This window comes from Lutra lutra, chromosome 15 (assembly GCF_902655055.1).
Source record: "Lutra lutra chromosome 15, mLutLut1.2, whole genome shotgun sequence".
Taxonomy (NCBI): Eukaryota; Metazoa; Chordata; class Mammalia; order Carnivora; family Mustelidae; genus Lutra; species Lutra lutra.
The window spans coordinates 68,569,548-68,587,540 of record NC_062292.1 but is presented as its reverse complement, the minus strand read 5'-3'; the positions used below and the strand labels follow the sequence as shown (position 1 = coordinate 68,587,540).

Below are 17,993 nucleotides of genomic sequence, written 5' to 3'. Positions count from 1 at the left end.
GGGAGAAGCAGGGTCCCTGCCGAGCAAGGAGCCCGATGTGGGACTTGATCCCAGGACACTGGGATCATGACCTGAGCCAAAGGCAGCTGCTTAACCAACTGAGCCACCCAGGTGTCCCTTAAAATTTTTTTTTTTAAATTATTTGTCAGGGAGAGAGCAGAAGCATGGTGCACAGGGGCAGAGGGAGAAGCAGGCTCCCTGCTGAGCAAGGAGCCCGATGTGGGACTCGATCCCAGGACTCTGGGATCAGGACCTGAGCCACCCAGGTGCCCCTGTCAGGCCTATATTAAGGAACACTCAAGTCAGAAATAACAGCTGTTAATGAAGTCACTTTACTACCACCAGAGGGGGATAGAGCAACACAGCCGCAGCAAACTTGCTGCCAGTGCAAACACACTTCTCCTGGCCAAGGCCAGGGGACAGAGTGAAGCTTCCATGACAGCGAGCGGATTGTCAAGGGGACTGTGGACTCCCTCCTAACCGGTCTCCATTCCTAAGTGGAAGACTGAGCTTTAACAGATCATGACTTATAATTCCCGCAAATACACACAAGGATGGATGGCCTGACGGCTCTACTCCACGTTAGAGGCCAAATCACATGTGGGGAGTTCTTCCATCATCTCTGCTCATGCCTTCTTATTTGCTTCTTTTATAAAAAACAAGTAACTTCCAAATGTAGGTGTTACAAGTATCAATTATTATTTAAAAAATTGATTTTTACATTTTCTTCTAGGAAAGAAAGAGGCAAAAAACCCTGTTATACTTCAATCATGATGAGAGACTACAGAAAAAAGAGAATAGGAAACAGGATTTAGAAGACAAACGTATAAGAAGTACTCATAAGTGTATGTTTCTGGGCACACAAAAATAAAGATGGTATTTGTAACATCAATAACATAAAAGGGGGATATGGAGCTTTACGGGAGTACAGTTTTTGTATATAATTGAAATTAACTTGATATCAATTCAAATTACATAGTTGTATCTTTGGGAAGTTCTATGTTATTTCCATGGTTACCATGGAGAAAACAGCTATAGAATACACCCAGAAGGGACTGAAGGGAATAAAAATGTGTCACTACAAGATCAATTAAGCACAAAAGAAGACAGTAATGTAGGACATGAGGTCTGAACCTCATGTCCTACATTACTGTCCTACAGACAAACGGGAAATAAAATGGCAAATGTAAGTCCTTCCTTCTTGGTAATTATGTTAAATGCAAGTAGATTAAACTCTCCAAACAAAAGGCAGAGAGAAACGAAATGGATAAAAAACATGATTTAACTATACACTATCCACAAGAGACTCACTTCATTTTTTTAAAGATTTTCTCTATGTATTTTAGAGAGAGAGAAAGCACCCTTGCAGGTGAGAGCAGAGAGAGGGGCAGAGGGAGAGAGAGAACCCAGACATGGGGCTCGATCTCATGACCCTGAGATCATGACCTGAGCTGAAATCAAGAGTCAGATGCTCAACCGACTGAGCCCCCCAGGACCCCCAAGAGACTCACCGTAGATCAGGACATAAGCAAGAAAAAGATGAAAAGGAAAAGGATGGAAAAAAGATATTCCAATTAAACAGTAACCGAGAGAGCAGAAGAACTACACTACAGTATCAGACGGAGACCTGAAGTCAAAGACTGTTACAAGAGACACAGGAGGACATTAAATATTGACAAGAGTCTGCTCACTTAGAAGCAACAATCATACTCAGCAAACATCAAAGGAACGTAGTATTCAAAGACTGAAGAGAGGAAACAGACAGCTGTACAGGAACAGCTGGAGACGCCAACCAAGTTCAGTGATGGTTACAACAACCACACGCATCAACATGGATCTTAACAATTAGATCTAACAGAAATACACAGAACACTCCAGGCAACAACAGCAGATACAAAGTTTTCTCAAATGACCACAGAAAATTCTCCAAGACAGGTAATACATGAAGGCACAAAATAAGTCTTAACAGATTTAAAGACTGAAGGGGTGCCTGGGTGGCTCCATCGTTAAGCGTTTGCCTTCGGCTCAGGTCATGATCCTGGGGTCCTGGGACTGAGCCCGGCATTGGGCTCCCTGCTCAGTGGGGAGCCTGCTTCTCCCTCTCCCACTCCTCCTGACTGTGCTCTCTCAAATAAATAAATAAATAAAATCTTAAAAAAAAATTAAGAGGAGAAATTAGAAAATATTTTGAAATTAATTAAGAATGAAAATACAAACAACCAAAACTTATCTGATATGGTATAAGCAACAGAAGAGGAAATTTACAGGCAAAACACACACGCGTTCAAAGACGAGATCTCAAATCGGTGACTGCAGAATCCACAGACAGTGGCGTAGCTCCTGGGGAAAAATCTGGTGGTTCCTTAAAACGCTGAACATTCAAGGATCTGGCAATTCTACTCCTAAGTACATCCACAAGGGGCTGAAAGCAGGGACCTGAGCGAATGCGCCCACGCCGGTGTTCACGACAGCATGATTCACGGGAGACAAAGGGCAGACACAGCCCAAGTGCTCGCCAGCCAGTGAGCACGTAAAGTGCGGCACGTGCACAACGGAAAGCGACACGGCCACACACGCCACACACACGTGCCAGAGCACGCACGAACACTGAAGACACTCCTAACGAGTCCGGACAGAAAAAGCACAAACACTGTATGGTTCTACTGACGTAGGGCAGCTACAACAGGCAAACTGACAGAAACTGAAAGCGCATGAGCCATTACAGGCTGAGTGAGGTGTGGGGAGTTACTGCTTAATGGTCAGTTTCTTTTTCTTTTCTTTCTTTTTTAAAAGATTTTATTTATTGGGGCGCCTGGGTGGCTCAGTGGGTTAAAGCCTCTGCCTTTGGCTAAGGTCATAATCCCAGAGTCCTGGGATCAAGCCCCACATCGGGCTCTCTGCTCAGCAGGGAGCCTGCTTCCCTCTCTCTCTCTGCCTGCTTCTCTGCCTACTTGTGATCTCTGTCAAATAAATAAATTAAAAAAAATCTTTAAAAAAAAAGATTTTATTTATTAATTTGACACAGATAGAGACACAGTGAGAGAGGGAACAGAAGCAGGGGGAGTGAGAGAGGTAGTAGCAGGGAGCCTGATGTGGGGTTCAATCCCAGGACCCTGGGATCATGACCTGAGCTGAAGGTCGATGTATAACCAACTGAGCCACCCAGGTGCACCCCTGGTTAGTTTCTGTTTAGGGGAATGAAAAATGCTCAGGGCACCTGGGTGGCTCAGTGGGTTAGGCCTCTGCCTTTGGCTTGGGTCATGGTATTGGGGTCCTGGGATCGAGCCCGAGGTCGGGCTCTCTGCTCGGCAGAGAGCCTGCTTCTCCCTCTCTCTGCCTGCCTTTCTGCCAGCCAAATAAATAAATAAATAAAATATTTTTAAAAAAAAGAAAGAAAGAAAGAAAGAAAGAAAGAAAGAAAGAAAGAAAGAAAAATGCTGGAGGGCCCCTGGGTGGCTCAGTTGGTCAAGCATCTGCCTTTGTCTCAGGTCATGATCCCAGGGTCCTGGGACTGAACCTCATATCAGGCGCCCTGTTTTTCCCTCTCCTTCTTCCCACTTCTGTTTTCTCTCTCACAAACAAAATCTTTATTTATTTTTAAATCACTTAAGAAAGATTTTATTTATTTAGTTGACAGAGAGAGCGCGCATGCACAAGCACAGCAGGGGCAGCAGCAGCAGAGGGAGAAGAGAAGCAGGTTCGCCCTGAGCCGGGAGCCCCATGTGGGTCTCGATCTCAGGACCCCAGGATCATGACTTGATCTGAAGGCAGACGCTTAATGACTGAGCCACCCACGCACCCTAGAAATAAAATCTTTAAAGGAAGAAAGAAAGAAAAGAGAATTGTTGGAAATAGATGGTGTAATGACTGTACAACATGGTGAATGCCATGAATGAGATGAACTGTATGCTCAGAAATGGTGAAAATGGCGAATTCTGGTATTTTACCACAATAAGAAATTTCAATAATAAAATGTAAATATAATATTTTGTGAGTATATTTGTGAGTTAATATGTGACTTAAAAAGTAACAACAGGGCACCTGGGTGGCTCAGTGGGTTAAAGTCTTTGCCTTCGTCTCAGGTCATGATCTCAGGGTCCTGGGATCGAGCTCCGCATGGGGCTCTCTGCTCAGCAGGGAGCCTGCGTCCCCCTCTCTGCCTGCCTCTCTGCCTGCTTGTATCTCTGTCAAATAAATAAATAAAATCTTAAAAAAAAAAAAAGGTAGCAACAGTTCTCACTCTGCGATAAGGACCAGAAAAATAGTTTATTTCTTCGAAACTGATGGTCCATTTAAGTTTAGAGCCAGTTCGACATTCCAGAGCCTCCGGAGGGAGAGCAGCCTCACCAGCATCTTGACGTTAGCCTGGAAAGACTTGGTCTGAACTTCCCGCCCCAAGAACTAAAGCTAATAGATCTGTGTTGCTTCAAGCAACTTGAGTAATGTGCCACAGAGGGCCCAGGACACTAACTGGAGGGCCAAGCTCTGCTGGTGACCCGCTGACTGCATTATGAGACACTCTTTGTACCTAAATACAGGAACACTGATAATGGAGGTTTTCCTAAACCAAGGTGTACGGTCTATAACACTTATTTCTGGTATTTTCGCTGAGGACATCATTATTCAACCAGGAATACAAAATAAAACTCTGGGATCATCACTGACTCTCGCCCTGTCCTTGAATTCATACCATCTATCCAATCTTTAATCCCTTTCAATTTTAATATCCATGTTCTCAAGAGCCTACCCTTTCCAACACCCTGCACTGTCATCACCGTATTTCAGGCTGTGACTCCTGTCCTGGAAGACCACAAAGGTGTCCTGCTCCCTAACCAGCCTTTTAACTTCTAGTACCTCCCCATGTAAGTGACACCTCCCATACTGGTTTTATCTTGATCCAAGTTTGACTGAGTCATACGCTTCCCTCTTATAACTTTATTTTTTTTTAATTTTTAAATTTTAATTCCAGTATAGCTGACATACAGTGTAATATTAGTTTCAGGTGTAGAATACAGTGATTCAACACTTCCACGCACCACCTACCGCTCAGCATGACAGGCGCACTCCTCCCTCTCCCACCACTTGTCTCCCCTGCCGCTCCGCCCACCTCCCCTCTGGTGACCATCCGTGTCTAGAGCAGAGAGTCTGTTTCTTGGCTCGTCTCATTCCTTTTCCTTAGGGTTAGGGTTTGTTTTGTTTCACTTCTTAAGTTCTCCATACAAGTGAAATCATATCCCCTCATAACTTTTTAAAACCTATGATGATTTATATACAGAAGAGTAACTTTATAACTTCTTTGTACCATTCTGTGGCCCAAAAAAAAAAGTGATAGAGCATGGAGCATCTGGGGGCAGGGAAACCGTGCTGTGTGACACTACGGTGGTGGACACGTGTCATTATGCATTTATGGAAACACATAAAACGTGCAACACCACGAGCAAACTCTAAGGTCAGCTACGGACTCCGGGGGACAACAATGTGTCCCTGTGTACGTTCTTGGATCAGAACGGATCGAACACAGTGGTGCAGGACCGGTGCAGGCAGACTCTCTGCACTTGGTATCAATTTTGCCGTTAACCTAAAACTGCTCTAAGTAATTGTTTACTAGTTAGAAAACAAAAACAAAGAAAAAAACCCAAATTGCTACAAACCACCACCACGAGTCCACAAAAATACGCCGCTTCACAGTCTGGAAGACCGCACACGTGTATCGTCTGCTCGATTTCTTCACAGTACTCCAAAATACACCCACTGCTGTCCTCGTCTCTAAGACGCGAGTAGCTTGTGCTTACATAAACAAGGGGTTCTCTCAGTCCATTCTCAGAGTGCAAGACTTCTGTCTGACCAGAGACATTTAAGTAACTTATTATCATTATTTTTAAATTTGGGGGGCGGGGCAGAGGGAGACTCTCAAGCAGACTCCACACCCAGCTCAGAGCCCAATGTAGGGCTCGATCTCTCGACCCTGAGATCACGACCTGAGCCAAAATCAAGACTCAGACGCTAATCCACTGAGCCACCCAGGCACCCCTGACGAGAGACATTTTAAAACACTGATAGGGCTAAAGATATTGATCTTCTGACTCACAGTCTGACTTTATTATTCACCTTTTTTTAGGGATTTAATCCAGAAAAAGTACATTACTACAAACAAAGCAAAAACGGAACTTCAATTTTTTTTAGCAGAAAATGGAGAAATAGATTTGTTTTTTCTATTCAGCAAAAACATTGCTTAAAATTATAACTGAAATAGCTCTTTCCAAAAGATATTTCATTTTCTCATTTATAGTGACAGAACGCTAATTTTTATTTTTAGGCACCACCATCTGAAATATTAACCATTACTTCCCCGCCTGACCTGTGGCTGAAGTGCGGTTCCACAATTACGTTCTAGCCAGGCTCTATGAACGAGGTTTTGCAATCGTCCTTCCTGAGTCGGTCTGGGCTGATGTGACACATTACCGGGTGGCTGAGACCACACATCTTTATTGCTCACTCTCCTGTAGGCTGGAAGTCCAAGATCAGGGTTGAGCTCCAGTGAGACCCTCTTCCTGGCCTGCGATGCCACTCTCGCTGCTCTGCACCCAGTGGAGAGAGCACATCTCTCTCTCTAAGGGCTTCTTCTAAGGCCACTCACTCTACTCACAAGGGCCACCCTCTCATGACCTAACTGCCCCCCTAAAGTCCCACCTCCAAACACCACCACGTCAGGGATTAGGGATTCGAATTATGAATTCGGGGGTGGCGTACGGGAAGGCACAGTCACTCCATAGTGCTTCCTCACAAAGAAGGTGTGTGCTTTTTATACTCCCTTCTTTTCTGCTTTCTAAACGAAGACCTTCCGGCTGAACTCAGGCAGCTACGCTGGAACAACAGGTGACCACAGAAGTGGAAGCTAAATACTGAGGCGGAAGAACAGAAAGGGCTCCAGGTTCCTGAGGATACTGCGGAGTTCCCGCAGTAACCCTGAAGTGCGTCCTTCGTAACAGTTTTTACTTTAAAGGAAAATGAATGTCTATCTTCTTAAAGTCTTGAATATTTGAGAGAGTTTATTATTGGGAGCTGAAACTAAGAAGCTTCATGAATAAAATATTTTCATGATCCAAAAGGCAGGGATCTGGTACAAAGAGCTTCTGTGGCATCTACTTCAGGGGCAAATTAATAGAAAAATATTATTATTATCATTTTTTTAAGATTTTATTTATTTAGGGGCCCCTGGGTGGCTCAGCTGTTAAGTGTCTGCCTTCAAGTCAGGTCATGATCCTGGGGTCCTGGGATCGAGCTCCGCGTCAGGCTCTCTGCTCAGCAGGGAACCTGCTTCTCCCTCTCGCACTGCCCCTGCTTGTGTTCCCTCTCTCTGTGTCTCTGTCAAAGAAATACATATTAAAAAAAGAGATTTTATGTATTTATTTGTCAGAGAGAGAAAGGAGACTGCACAACTAGGGGGAGCAGGAGACAGAGGCAGAAGCAGGCTCCCCGCTGAGCAGGGAGCCCGATGTGGGGCTCGATCCCTGGACCCTGGGATCATGACCTGAGTTGAAGGTGGATGCTTAACCAACCGAGCCACCCAGGTGTCCCAACAGAAAATCTTTTCAGGGGCACCTGGGTGGCTCAGTTGGTTAAGCCTCTGCCTTCAGCTCAGGTCTTGATCTCAGAGTCCTGAGATCGAGCCCCGCATTGGGCTCTCTGCTCAGCGGGGAGCCTGCTTCCTCCTCTCCTGTTCCCTTTGCTTGTGTGCACTCCCTATCTCTCGGTGAAATAAATATTTTTTTAAAATAACTAAAAAAAAAAAAAAATCTTTTCAATGCCGAATAAGGTGCTGTGGTTTACACAGAGATCACTTTAACCACAAGTACAGTATATACCTCTAACATCTAATCTTTCCTCTTTTAATTTCACTATTTCTTGCCAAAATTCAGATCCTTTCAACCTTTTGAGGGACATCCTGTGTTTCTCCCATTAGTCGCCCCCCCATTCATTTTCTGCTCTGCAGCTACAGTTCATCTTCTAACTTATACTTGCACTTTTCATTTCCTTTAATGAGGTAAATACCTTAGGGTCCCTTAGGTCCATGGTTTTGTGGTTCCTATCGCGCAATGCTTGTTTTCCACACCACCACCACATTTCAGAAGCACTGAAAAATCCTTGCATCCCAGTATGTGCCTGGGACAAGCTATCCTGGAATAATGAAATGCCCCTTTCTACCCTGCAAACTAGTACCAAACTTCCAGAACCTGATCAACTGTGTTCTGTGAGATGCCTCTTACCCCACGAGAGCTGCCTCATCGGAGTGCTTCCTCAGCTGTCCCCTCTCCAAGGGGAGATGACGTTCTCACAAGGGGTATATTCTCCTCATGCGACTAAGTGTTTGGAAACTCAGAAAGCATTCAGTCCGTGAGGAATGAATGTAGAAAATCATCAAGATCACTAGAGATGCACACATAGTGCCATTTTTCTTATTTTTAATTAAGAAAAAGGCACCCCTAGAATCCAAATTACAGATATATAATCTAGAAAGGCAGAGAAAAGATTAGATGAGGGAAGATACTCAAACTAGGATTACACTAAACGGTAACTAGAATTTAAATTAAAAAGTTGAAACAGGGGCACCTGGTGGCTCAGAGGATTAAAGCCTCTGCCTTGGGCTCAGGTCATCATCTCAGGGTCCTGGGATCGAGCCCCGCATCGGGCTCTCTGCTCAGCGGGGTGCCTGCTTCCCTTCCTCTCTCTCTGCCTGCCTCTCTGCCTGCTTGTGATCTCTGTCTGTCAAATAAATAATTAAAAAAAAAACTTTAATTAAAAAAAAAAGTCGAAACAAACAAAAACCAAGCACCCCAGAAAAAGAACTGAGAACACAACTGGTCCCCAACACCAGAGCAGTATCAGGAGGAAAGTGCACACTCAGGTGTCTGTGGAGGTCACACTTGTGTACGTCATGTGTGCACTGTGCTTTCTGACCGCCGAAGTGTGTTCTGGAACATGGAAAAGTAACAGGTCTTTAAAGCTTGTCAGCCGACAGGTAATACTACTTACTCTGCAGTTTTGTAAACGTCAGAATACAGCCCTGCTTTCTGATACTTCTTCTTTGGGGGACGTGGGGCCTTCTTCTCCCTTGGCAGGAGAGAGCGCACGGGCCGCAGGGCATTTTCAGGTTCAGGAGGCTCGGCTGGGGTCTCAGGAGGACTGGGGGCCACAACTGCCGCTGTGGTAAAGCTACAAAGACAAGTTTAAAGGAAACTTTTACTACTGACTCTTTACACAACACAACAGCAAGTAAAACACGAGGTCGAGACTTCCTCATCTGACCGTGATGAAGTAACAGACAGCAGACGTGTCCTCCTGAGACAACCTACCAGAAATCTAGGAAACTACTATAGGCCTGGAGAAGGTTTATGAAACACTTAGCAGACACTGGACAATAGCACCGCACTGTGATCCCAGAGAAAATTGAAAAAAGAAAAAAAAAAAAAAAACAGAGAAAGAAAAAATATGGGGGTGCCTGGGGGCTCAATCAGTTGAGTTCAACTCTTGATCTCGGCTCAGGTCTTGATCTCAGAGTTGTGGGTCTGGGCCCTGCGCTGGGCTCCGCGCTGGGTGTGGAGCCCACTTTCGGAAGAAAAAAAAAATAGGAATAGTCCTACAACCAGCTTGCCTTTACAGGGAGGACGACGGCAGAGGGAGCAGAGCCCCAGCAGAGAACAGCCAGTGTGAAGAACGGACAGAGCTCAGAGAGGTTGAGGACACCGGGGTTGCTGGGGCAGAGTCCTGGCGTGGAGAAAGCCACAGAGGAAAGCAACTCTAGAAATCTGTATGGGCCTCCCACAGTACACTTACGAGGTTGTGCGAATGCGGGGTCAAGTTCGGCAAGGCTGGACAAAGAGCGAGCGGCGTCCTGTCCGGAACCTCAACAGCCCGCAGAGCTCACACACGGCAGCAGGAGCCTCCTCGAGGCACCGTGGGAGGACAGTGCCCGGTACTAGGACACCCCGCACACCCTCCAGAGAGTAGAGTCGCCCACTTCCACACAGCTCAAGTACCCCCAGAATAAAGACCAGCGCCAGTGAAGCTTAAAAACAGTCTTCAAAGGAATCGGCCGAACCACAATTACCTGAACTGCCTACCAGAGCCCCTGAGCATCTGGGAAAGAACAAAAAGCCCGACACATGATGATGCAACATTTACAACGTAAAGAAATTCACAGTGAAAAAAACCCAAACGTGAATGGCCAAATATTTTCCAGATTTGATAAAAAGTATAAAGTCAAAGTTCCAAGAAGCTAAACAAACCATAAACAATATAAACTAAAAAACAAAAACAAAAAACAAAATAAAAAAAAAACAAGGCATATCATAGTAAATTGCTAAAAATTACTCAAGAAAATTTAAAAAGCGAGAGGACAAAATACGACCCATACAGGACACAAAAGTAAGAATGAGTGCAGACGTCGCGGCTGAAGCAAAGGCGAGCCAGCCATAAGGCAACGATAACACATCTGTAAGTGCTGAAGGAGGAGGGAGAAGGAGGGGAAGGAGGAAAAGACTATTCAAACAGAATTCTAAGTCAATCAAAAACGCCTTCAAAAAAAAATTAAAAAAAAAAAAAAAAAAAAAAAAACGCCTTCAAAAATTAAGTTGATTTCCGGGGCACCTGGGCGGCCGGTGCGGTGCCATCTGTGGGTCCAGGCTGGGCTCAGCAGGGAGTCTGCTGCTCCTACTTCCTCTGCCCCCTCTCCAACTTGCGCGCTGACACGTGTGCTCTCCCTCAAGTAAATAAAATCTTAAAAAAAAAAAAAGTAAATAAGGGGCGCCTGGGTGGCTCAGAGGGTTAAGCCTCTGCCTGCGGCTCAGGTCATGATCTCAGGGTCCTGGGATTGAGCCCCGCATTGGGCTCTCTTGGCTCAGCCGGGAACCTGCTTCTCCCTCTCTCTGCCTACTTGTGATTTCTGTCAAATAAATAAATAAAATCTTTAAAAAAAAAATTTAAGTCAATTCCAGTTCCAGGCAAAGATGGAACGGATACTGCCACTCATCTATCCACTAAGTAAATGAAAAACACTAGAAGTTATATATAAAACAAACATAAGCAAACAGATTGTCTAGGGACCCTGCAACCGAAGCTACAACATGGCAGGGAATTTCCTCCATAGTCTTTCAGTAGTGAGTATGAGCCAAAGAAATACAGTTTCCCTAGTATCAGGGACAAGGAAACTGTCTGCTCTCATCATATATTCAGCAACAAAGAAAGTTCCAGCCAGTGCAAACAGGTGAGAAAAAGAAAAAAGTCTTGAAGAGTCAGTTCTCTAATTTCATTCTTTTTCAAGACTGTTTTGGCTGCTTGGGATTCCTTGATTCCTGATGAATTTTAGGATGGGTTTTTCTATTTCACAGAAAACATCACTGGGATTTTGCACTAAACCTGCAGATCACGTTGGGTAGTTCTGGTATCTCAACATCAGGTCTTCTAGGCCATGAGTTCATGCTGTCTTTCTGTGTGTTCACGTCTTCCGTTCCCCTGAACTATGCTTTGTAGAAATTTCTTTTCTTCCTTATTATTTTTTTTAAAGATTTTACTTATTTTAGAGAGAGAGATAGAGTGGGAGGACAAGCAAAGGAAGAGCAGGGAAGCCTGACGTGGAACCTGATCCCACGCCCCTGGCATCATGACCTGAGCCGAAGGCCTACGCTTAACCGAGACACCTGGGAGCCCTCTTCTGTAGTTTTCAACATACAAGTTTTGCCTTTCTAAATTTATTCTTAACTATTTCTTCTTCTTCGTTTCTTTTTTTAAGATTTAATTTATTTATTTGACAGACAGAGATCACAAGCAGGCAGAGAGGCAGGCAGAGAGAGAGGAGGAAGCAGGCTCCCCGCTGAGCAGAGAGCCCGATGCGGGGCTCGATCCCAGGACCCTGAGATCATGAGCTGAGCCGAACGAAGGCAGAGGCTTAACCCACTGAGCCGCCCAGGTGCCCCCTATTCTATTCTTCTTGAAGCTACCGTGAGAAGAATAGACTTCTTAACTTCTTTTTGGGAAAATCGCTGGGTCACAGAAACGCAGCTGACTGTGGGTGCGGATTCTGATTCTCAACTTGCTGAACGTGTTCAGAGCTCTACCAGTTTTGTGAGAGATCGTCAAGATTTCCGGCATATAAGATCATGGCATCTGTGAACAGAGCTAATTTTATTTTTATCTTTACAATGTTTTACTTTGCAAAACACTTTTTACTTTTATTTTTTTTTCTTGCCTGACAGTTCTGGTTGGGAATTTTAAAGCTAAGCTGACCTGAAGTGGCACAGGTGGGCACCTGCCCCTGTCGCTGGCCTCAGGGGAAAAGCTCTCAGCCTCTCACACCAGGTTGTCTGCTCTGGGTTTTGGTTCATGGTCTTTATCACGCTGAGGTAGTTCTTTCTGATCACAGACCGCTGGGAGTTCCTATCACAAACACGTGTTAGAGTCTGTGAAATTATGTTTCTTCTTTTACTGGTATTTGTGTGATTTTTCTTCTTTAGCCTTTTGATGTCCTGAATAACGTTACCTGACTTCTGACGGTCTGCCAAGTCTTGCATAACTGGGATGCATCATACTTGTTGTAGGATCTATCTTACCCATCCATTCACCTAACCAGGCAATTTATTATTTACCCTTTTTACCTGTTCTTATATATTTAATCATTTAATATTTATTTTTTACTCTTCTCCTTTCCAGGCAAATTCATTTCTACTTCTGTCTTTATCTTTTTTATCTTATTTCTTTTTCTGCAATAAAAAATGTTTTCTGCTTTTGTGCTTATCACCGACATGTAGAAATTCTCCCAGTGCTATGCCTCCCCAGGTGCTGTCCCTAGACCACACACAGCAGAATTACCATGACAGCTTACAAGAAATGCAAATGCCGAACCACAGAATTTTAAAAATTCTTATTAATGAAGTCTGGGATGGACCACTTCCTAACCTTGCTGCTATCTATATCCAACACCAGGCACTCACTCACTCTTTTTTAAAGATTTATTTACTAGACAGACAGAATGAGAAAGTGTGTGCGAGTGGGGGCAGGGGCAGAGGGGGAGAGAGAGAGAGAAGTAGACTCCCTGCTGAGCACGCAGCCTGACATGGGGCTGGATCCAATGATCCTGAGACCATAACCTGAGCCAATATCAAGAGCCCGACGCTTGAGCAACAAGGCCACCCCTGTCCCCCTGTCCCCTCCCTCTACAGACTGTGCATGTCATTCGACTCAGGCTCTGACACTCCAGGCTGCGTTGATGCTCGCCCTTACCCCCTTTCCCAGGGCCCTACTCCTCACTCCATTTGGTCTCTAACGTCAAACTCAGGGCCGCCACGGTCTCCGTGCCCCGTCCGGACACCTATGACTAATGGCTCTCAGAATGAATGTTTCAAGGGCACCTGGGTGGCTCAGGTGGGGGAGCACCCGACTCCTGGTTTTGGCTCAGGTCCTGATCTCAGAGTCATGAGACTGAGTCCCGAGTTAAGTGCCAGACTCTTGATTTTGGCTCAGGTCATGACCTTAGGGTCATGAGATCAAGCCCCTCGTGGGGCTCTATGCTGGGCATGGAACCTGCTTAAGATTCTCTCTCCCTCTGCATCTCTACCATCTACCCCCCTCCACTCATGTGCATGCTGTATCTCTATAATAAATAAATGAATAAACAAGACAAAATATGGTTTTATGATATATTGATCTACATCAATACGGTATTTTGTTCAGTATCCACCATTGTTTTCTTTTTCTTTATAAAAATAGTACCAGCTAGTAAATCATTTTTAGGGGCTTGCTTTTTTTTTAATTTAATGTTTCTAAGGCTTATCCATCAATATAACATATCAGCTGTAATTCATTATTTTTATTACCATATCATATTCCATTGTGTGAAAACCTACTATATACTTATTCTATTTCATGGTAATCTTGGATATTTCCATTTTCTATACATTATAACCAATCTTGCTACTACCTTTCCAAAAAGTGTTTTCTGGTGATTGTTGGACAAGAGTTTTTCTAAAGGGGAACTGCTAGATTATATAGGGTTTGTTGATAATACATTTTTGTTGCTGCTGTTGTTATATATTCTGGATGCCCAAACCATACACATTACAAGTGTTACAAATTTCCCACTTTGTAGCAAGTCTTTATGTATTTGTCACAATGATCTTTGGTGAGTAGAAATTCTTAGTTTTTTTTTTTTTAAAGATTTAATTTATTTATTTGGCAGAAAGAGAGAACACAAGTAGGCCGAGGCGGCGGGGAGCAGGCTCCCCGCTGAGCAGAGAGCCCGATGCAGGGCTCGATCCCAGGACCCTGAGATCAAGACCTGAGCCGAAGGCAGAGGCATAACCCACTGAGCCACCCAGGCGCCCCAGAAATTCTTAGTTTTAATACAATCTAAGATACCAGTCTTTACCTGTATGGTTACAGCTTTTGGTATCCTGTTTATGAAAGCCTTCCTGACAACAAGGTTGTGAAATTTTTCTCTTTCCATCTATTAGCCTTTGAAAGTTTAAAATTTTGCTTTTAACACAGATTTAGTCAACTGGGATTTAATTTTTGTATACAGGGTAAGACAGAAACCAATTTTGGGGCACCTGGGTGGCTCTGAGGGATGAGTACCTGCCTTTGGCTCAGGTCGTGATCCCAGAGTCCCTTGCTCTCCTTCTGTTACCACCCCCCTCCCATGCTCTCTTTTGTTCTTGCACACTCTCCTTAAAAAAAAAAAAAAAAAAAAATAAGACAGGGGCGCCTGTGTGGCTCAGTGGGTTAAAACCTCTGCCTTCGGCTCAGGTCATGATCCCAGGGTTCTGGGATCGAGCCCCGCATCGGGCTCTCTGCTCAGCAGGGAGCCTGCTTCCCCCACCTCACTCTGCCTGCCTCTCTGCCTACTTGTGATCTCTCTCTCTTTCTCTCTTGTCAAATAAATAAATAAAATCTTAAAAAACACAAAAAAGACAGAAACCAATTTCATTTCCATTACTACTGTGACATCAACATTTAGGGCACAATCCATTAAATAGTGTTTTCTGTCTCTATTGATATGCAATGTTACCTCTGTCATTCAGCAAGGTTGCGTACATACAAGGATCTGTTTCTCTCAGCTACTCCACACTAGCTTAATACACCATAGCCTAAAATTAAGTCTTGGGACAAAACTTTTAGTTTATTCATTAATTCCATTCCTTGGAATGTACCCTAAAGAAATGAGTGCCCATATCCATCAGTGGACATTAAAGGAATATTAAGAGCAACATTTTTGGATAATAACCTCAATGTGGAAATAACTCAACAGTAAAATGAAAAAACTGTATTGTATGCAAACAATGGATGAGTGCACAATAGTACAAAGGAGGTAACTACAGCAACATGTAACAACACAGGTGGCTCTGCTAACTTAATGTGTATGTTTCCATCGCCTTCACTGACCATTTTGGGGCTTGTTCTCTTGCTTTTCTCATTTTTTTTCCCAAGTATTTATTTATTTATTTATTTGTCAGAAAGAGAGAGAGAGAAAACACACAAGCAGGCAGAGAGGCAGGCAAAAGCGGAGAGAGAGGCAGGTTCCCTGCTGAGCAAGGAGCCTGATGCGGGACTCAATCCCAGGACCCTGGGATCATGACCTGAGCCGAAGGCAGCAGCTTAACCCACTGAGCCACCCAGGCGTCCCTCTTTTCTTATTTCTTAACTGGCCTCTTGGTTCATGAAGTTTCAGCATTAAAAAAATAATAATATAGGGACGCCTGGGTGGCTCAGTTGGTTAAGCAGCTGCCTTCGGCTCGGGTCATGATCCCGGCGTCCTGGGATCGAGTCCCACATCAGGCTCCTTGCTTGGCGGGGAGCCTGCTTCTCCCTCTGCCTCTGCCTGCCATTCTGTCTGCCTGTGCTTGCTCTCTCTCCCTCTCTCTCTGAAAAATAAATAATTAAAGAAAAAAAAAAAAGATTTAAAAAAAATAATAATATAAGCCTTAAAAGGCTGTGAGTCTCTCTCTAGGCACGTCTTCAGATACATCCCGCAAGTTTTAATATGCAGCAGAGCAATTATTCAGTTCTAAATATTTTTAATATTTTTATTATGATTTTATTTTTTAAAAAAGATTTTATTTTTATTTATTTGAGAGAGAGACACAGCGAGAGAGGGAGCACAGGCTGGGGGAGTGGGTGAGGGAGAAGCAGGACACAAGCAGGCAGAGAGGCGGGCAGAGGCGGAGAGAGGCGGAGAGAGGCAGGTTCCCTGCTGAGCAAGGAGCCCGATGCGGGACTCAATCCCAGGACCCTGGGATCATGACCTCAGCCGAAGGCAGAGGCTTAACGACTGAGCCACCTAGGCGCCCCATGTTATGATTTTATGTTTTACCTAGTTTTTTTTACAATTTCTCTTTTTTCCTTCTAGAACCAGGATTTGAACCCGGTTCTGATTCTACAACCCAGGTTCATAACCATTATATTATCCTTTTGCAATCTGCTTTGTTATTAATCAACAAATAGTGTCCGAACTCTAACGTGACGAACAAAGCTCTCTGCATGATCTGGTCCCTCCAACCTTCTTCAGACTTATTCCCCAGGCCCTAGACCATACGACTCTAACTAGCCCTGTGTTTTGGCAACAGAAGCTTTCTTTCACCTCCTTGAACCTGCCATACCTTTTCATACTCAGCCTGTAACGTTTGTTCTGGCCTTGATCCTTTAAGTAACAGATGAAGTCTATTCTCCAGATTTTAATTTCATCGCTACTTCCACAGGAAACCGAGATCAATCACTTCAACAATATATTCTCGTAACACTCAATAACCACTCATGTTGGAACTCCGACCGTGTGATCCCCGAGGGCAGGGAATTATCTAAATTTGCTTACCATTGTTACCTACCCTCAGCACGCTGGATAAATAATTTTGCAATAAATGTTATTAAATAAGTAAATGAACAACCCCCTGCTATGTAACAAGTACCATCGCAGGTTCTACTTAAAAAAAGGTGAAGAACTGTTGCTGTCTCTGGGAACCTCCTGTGATATGTCCTCTCGTGATACATCCCCTCTCCTCCTGAGGGTAGAAACTGTATCTTCCTCTTCGTAATTTCTTCAAATTCTAAACTGTAATTTTGTGGAAAATTAAAGTGTTTCATGTTGGTGACTATGATACCAGAATTTCCTGGAACAGAAAAGCTTTTCTGGAATACACCCTCTTCTCCCAAGCACATTTTTAAGGTGACCCTTCCCCTAAAATGAATGGTCAAATTGTCACGAACTGTCACTTTCTTACTACCGTGAAGGCAGGAATCATTCTCTTTTCAGTGTTTTTTTAAAAGATTATTTATTTATTTGAGAGAGAGAAAGAGAACAGGCGAGGAGGAGGGGCAGAGAGGAGAAAGCAGACCTCCCGCTGAGCAGGGAGCCCGACATGGGGCTCGATCCCAGGACCCCAGGATCAAGACCTGAGCTGAAGGCAGACGCCTCACAGACTGAATCACCCAGGCGCCCTCTTTTCAGTGCTATAAAGCCTCAGTAATTAAGATGAACGAACACTGGTTCTTGAAATAGGCTGCCGGGCCCCGAAACCGTGACAATGGACCCTGGGACCCAACAACATAAAATGTTTAAAAAGTTTAAACTAAATCTCTTTTTAAAATGAAATCTCTATTTTCCTGCCTTTCCAAAGGGAAAAAAAAAATTACTATAATTCGGTGGGAATATGGAGAGTAAAACCACATACAACATAAAACCAGCTACGCTTATAAAACCGTAACCTGACAAACAAATGGTCATGAATACAGCACCAGCTCCCGCCTCGGTCGAAAGCCAGTTCCAGCCGATCAAACAGCCGTGTGCTAAAGGTGACGGGGCGGGAGGGTGCTGGGGTGGCTTCGTTAGTTAAGCGTCTGCCTTCAGCTTGGGTCATGATCCCAGGATCCTCGATCAAGTTCCACAGTGGGCTCCCAGTGGGCTCCCTGCTCAGCTGGGAGGCTGCTTCTCACTCTTCCTCCGCCCCTCC

At 44.3% G+C, this 17,993-nt stretch overlaps 1 protein-coding gene across 7 annotated transcripts in view; it reads right to left on the bottom strand.

The window, feature by feature from the left end:
• Window positions 1–17,993, bottom strand: part of ASH1L (ASH1 like histone lysine methyltransferase) — a 193,359-nt gene that overhangs the window by 76,424 nt on the left and 98,942 nt on the right. For 6 of the 7 annotated variants that reach the window (XM_047703838.1, XM_047703836.1, XM_047703840.1 and 3 more), the window contains one exon: window positions 9,034–9,213. The exons of the other annotated variant lie outside the window; for it this stretch is intronic. In XM_047703838.1, the coding sequence (XP_047559794.1) occupies window positions 9,034–9,213 (180 nt within the window). The remainder of the gene's footprint in view (window positions 1–9,033; window positions 9,214–17,993) is intronic. 7 annotated transcript variants of the gene reach the window in all.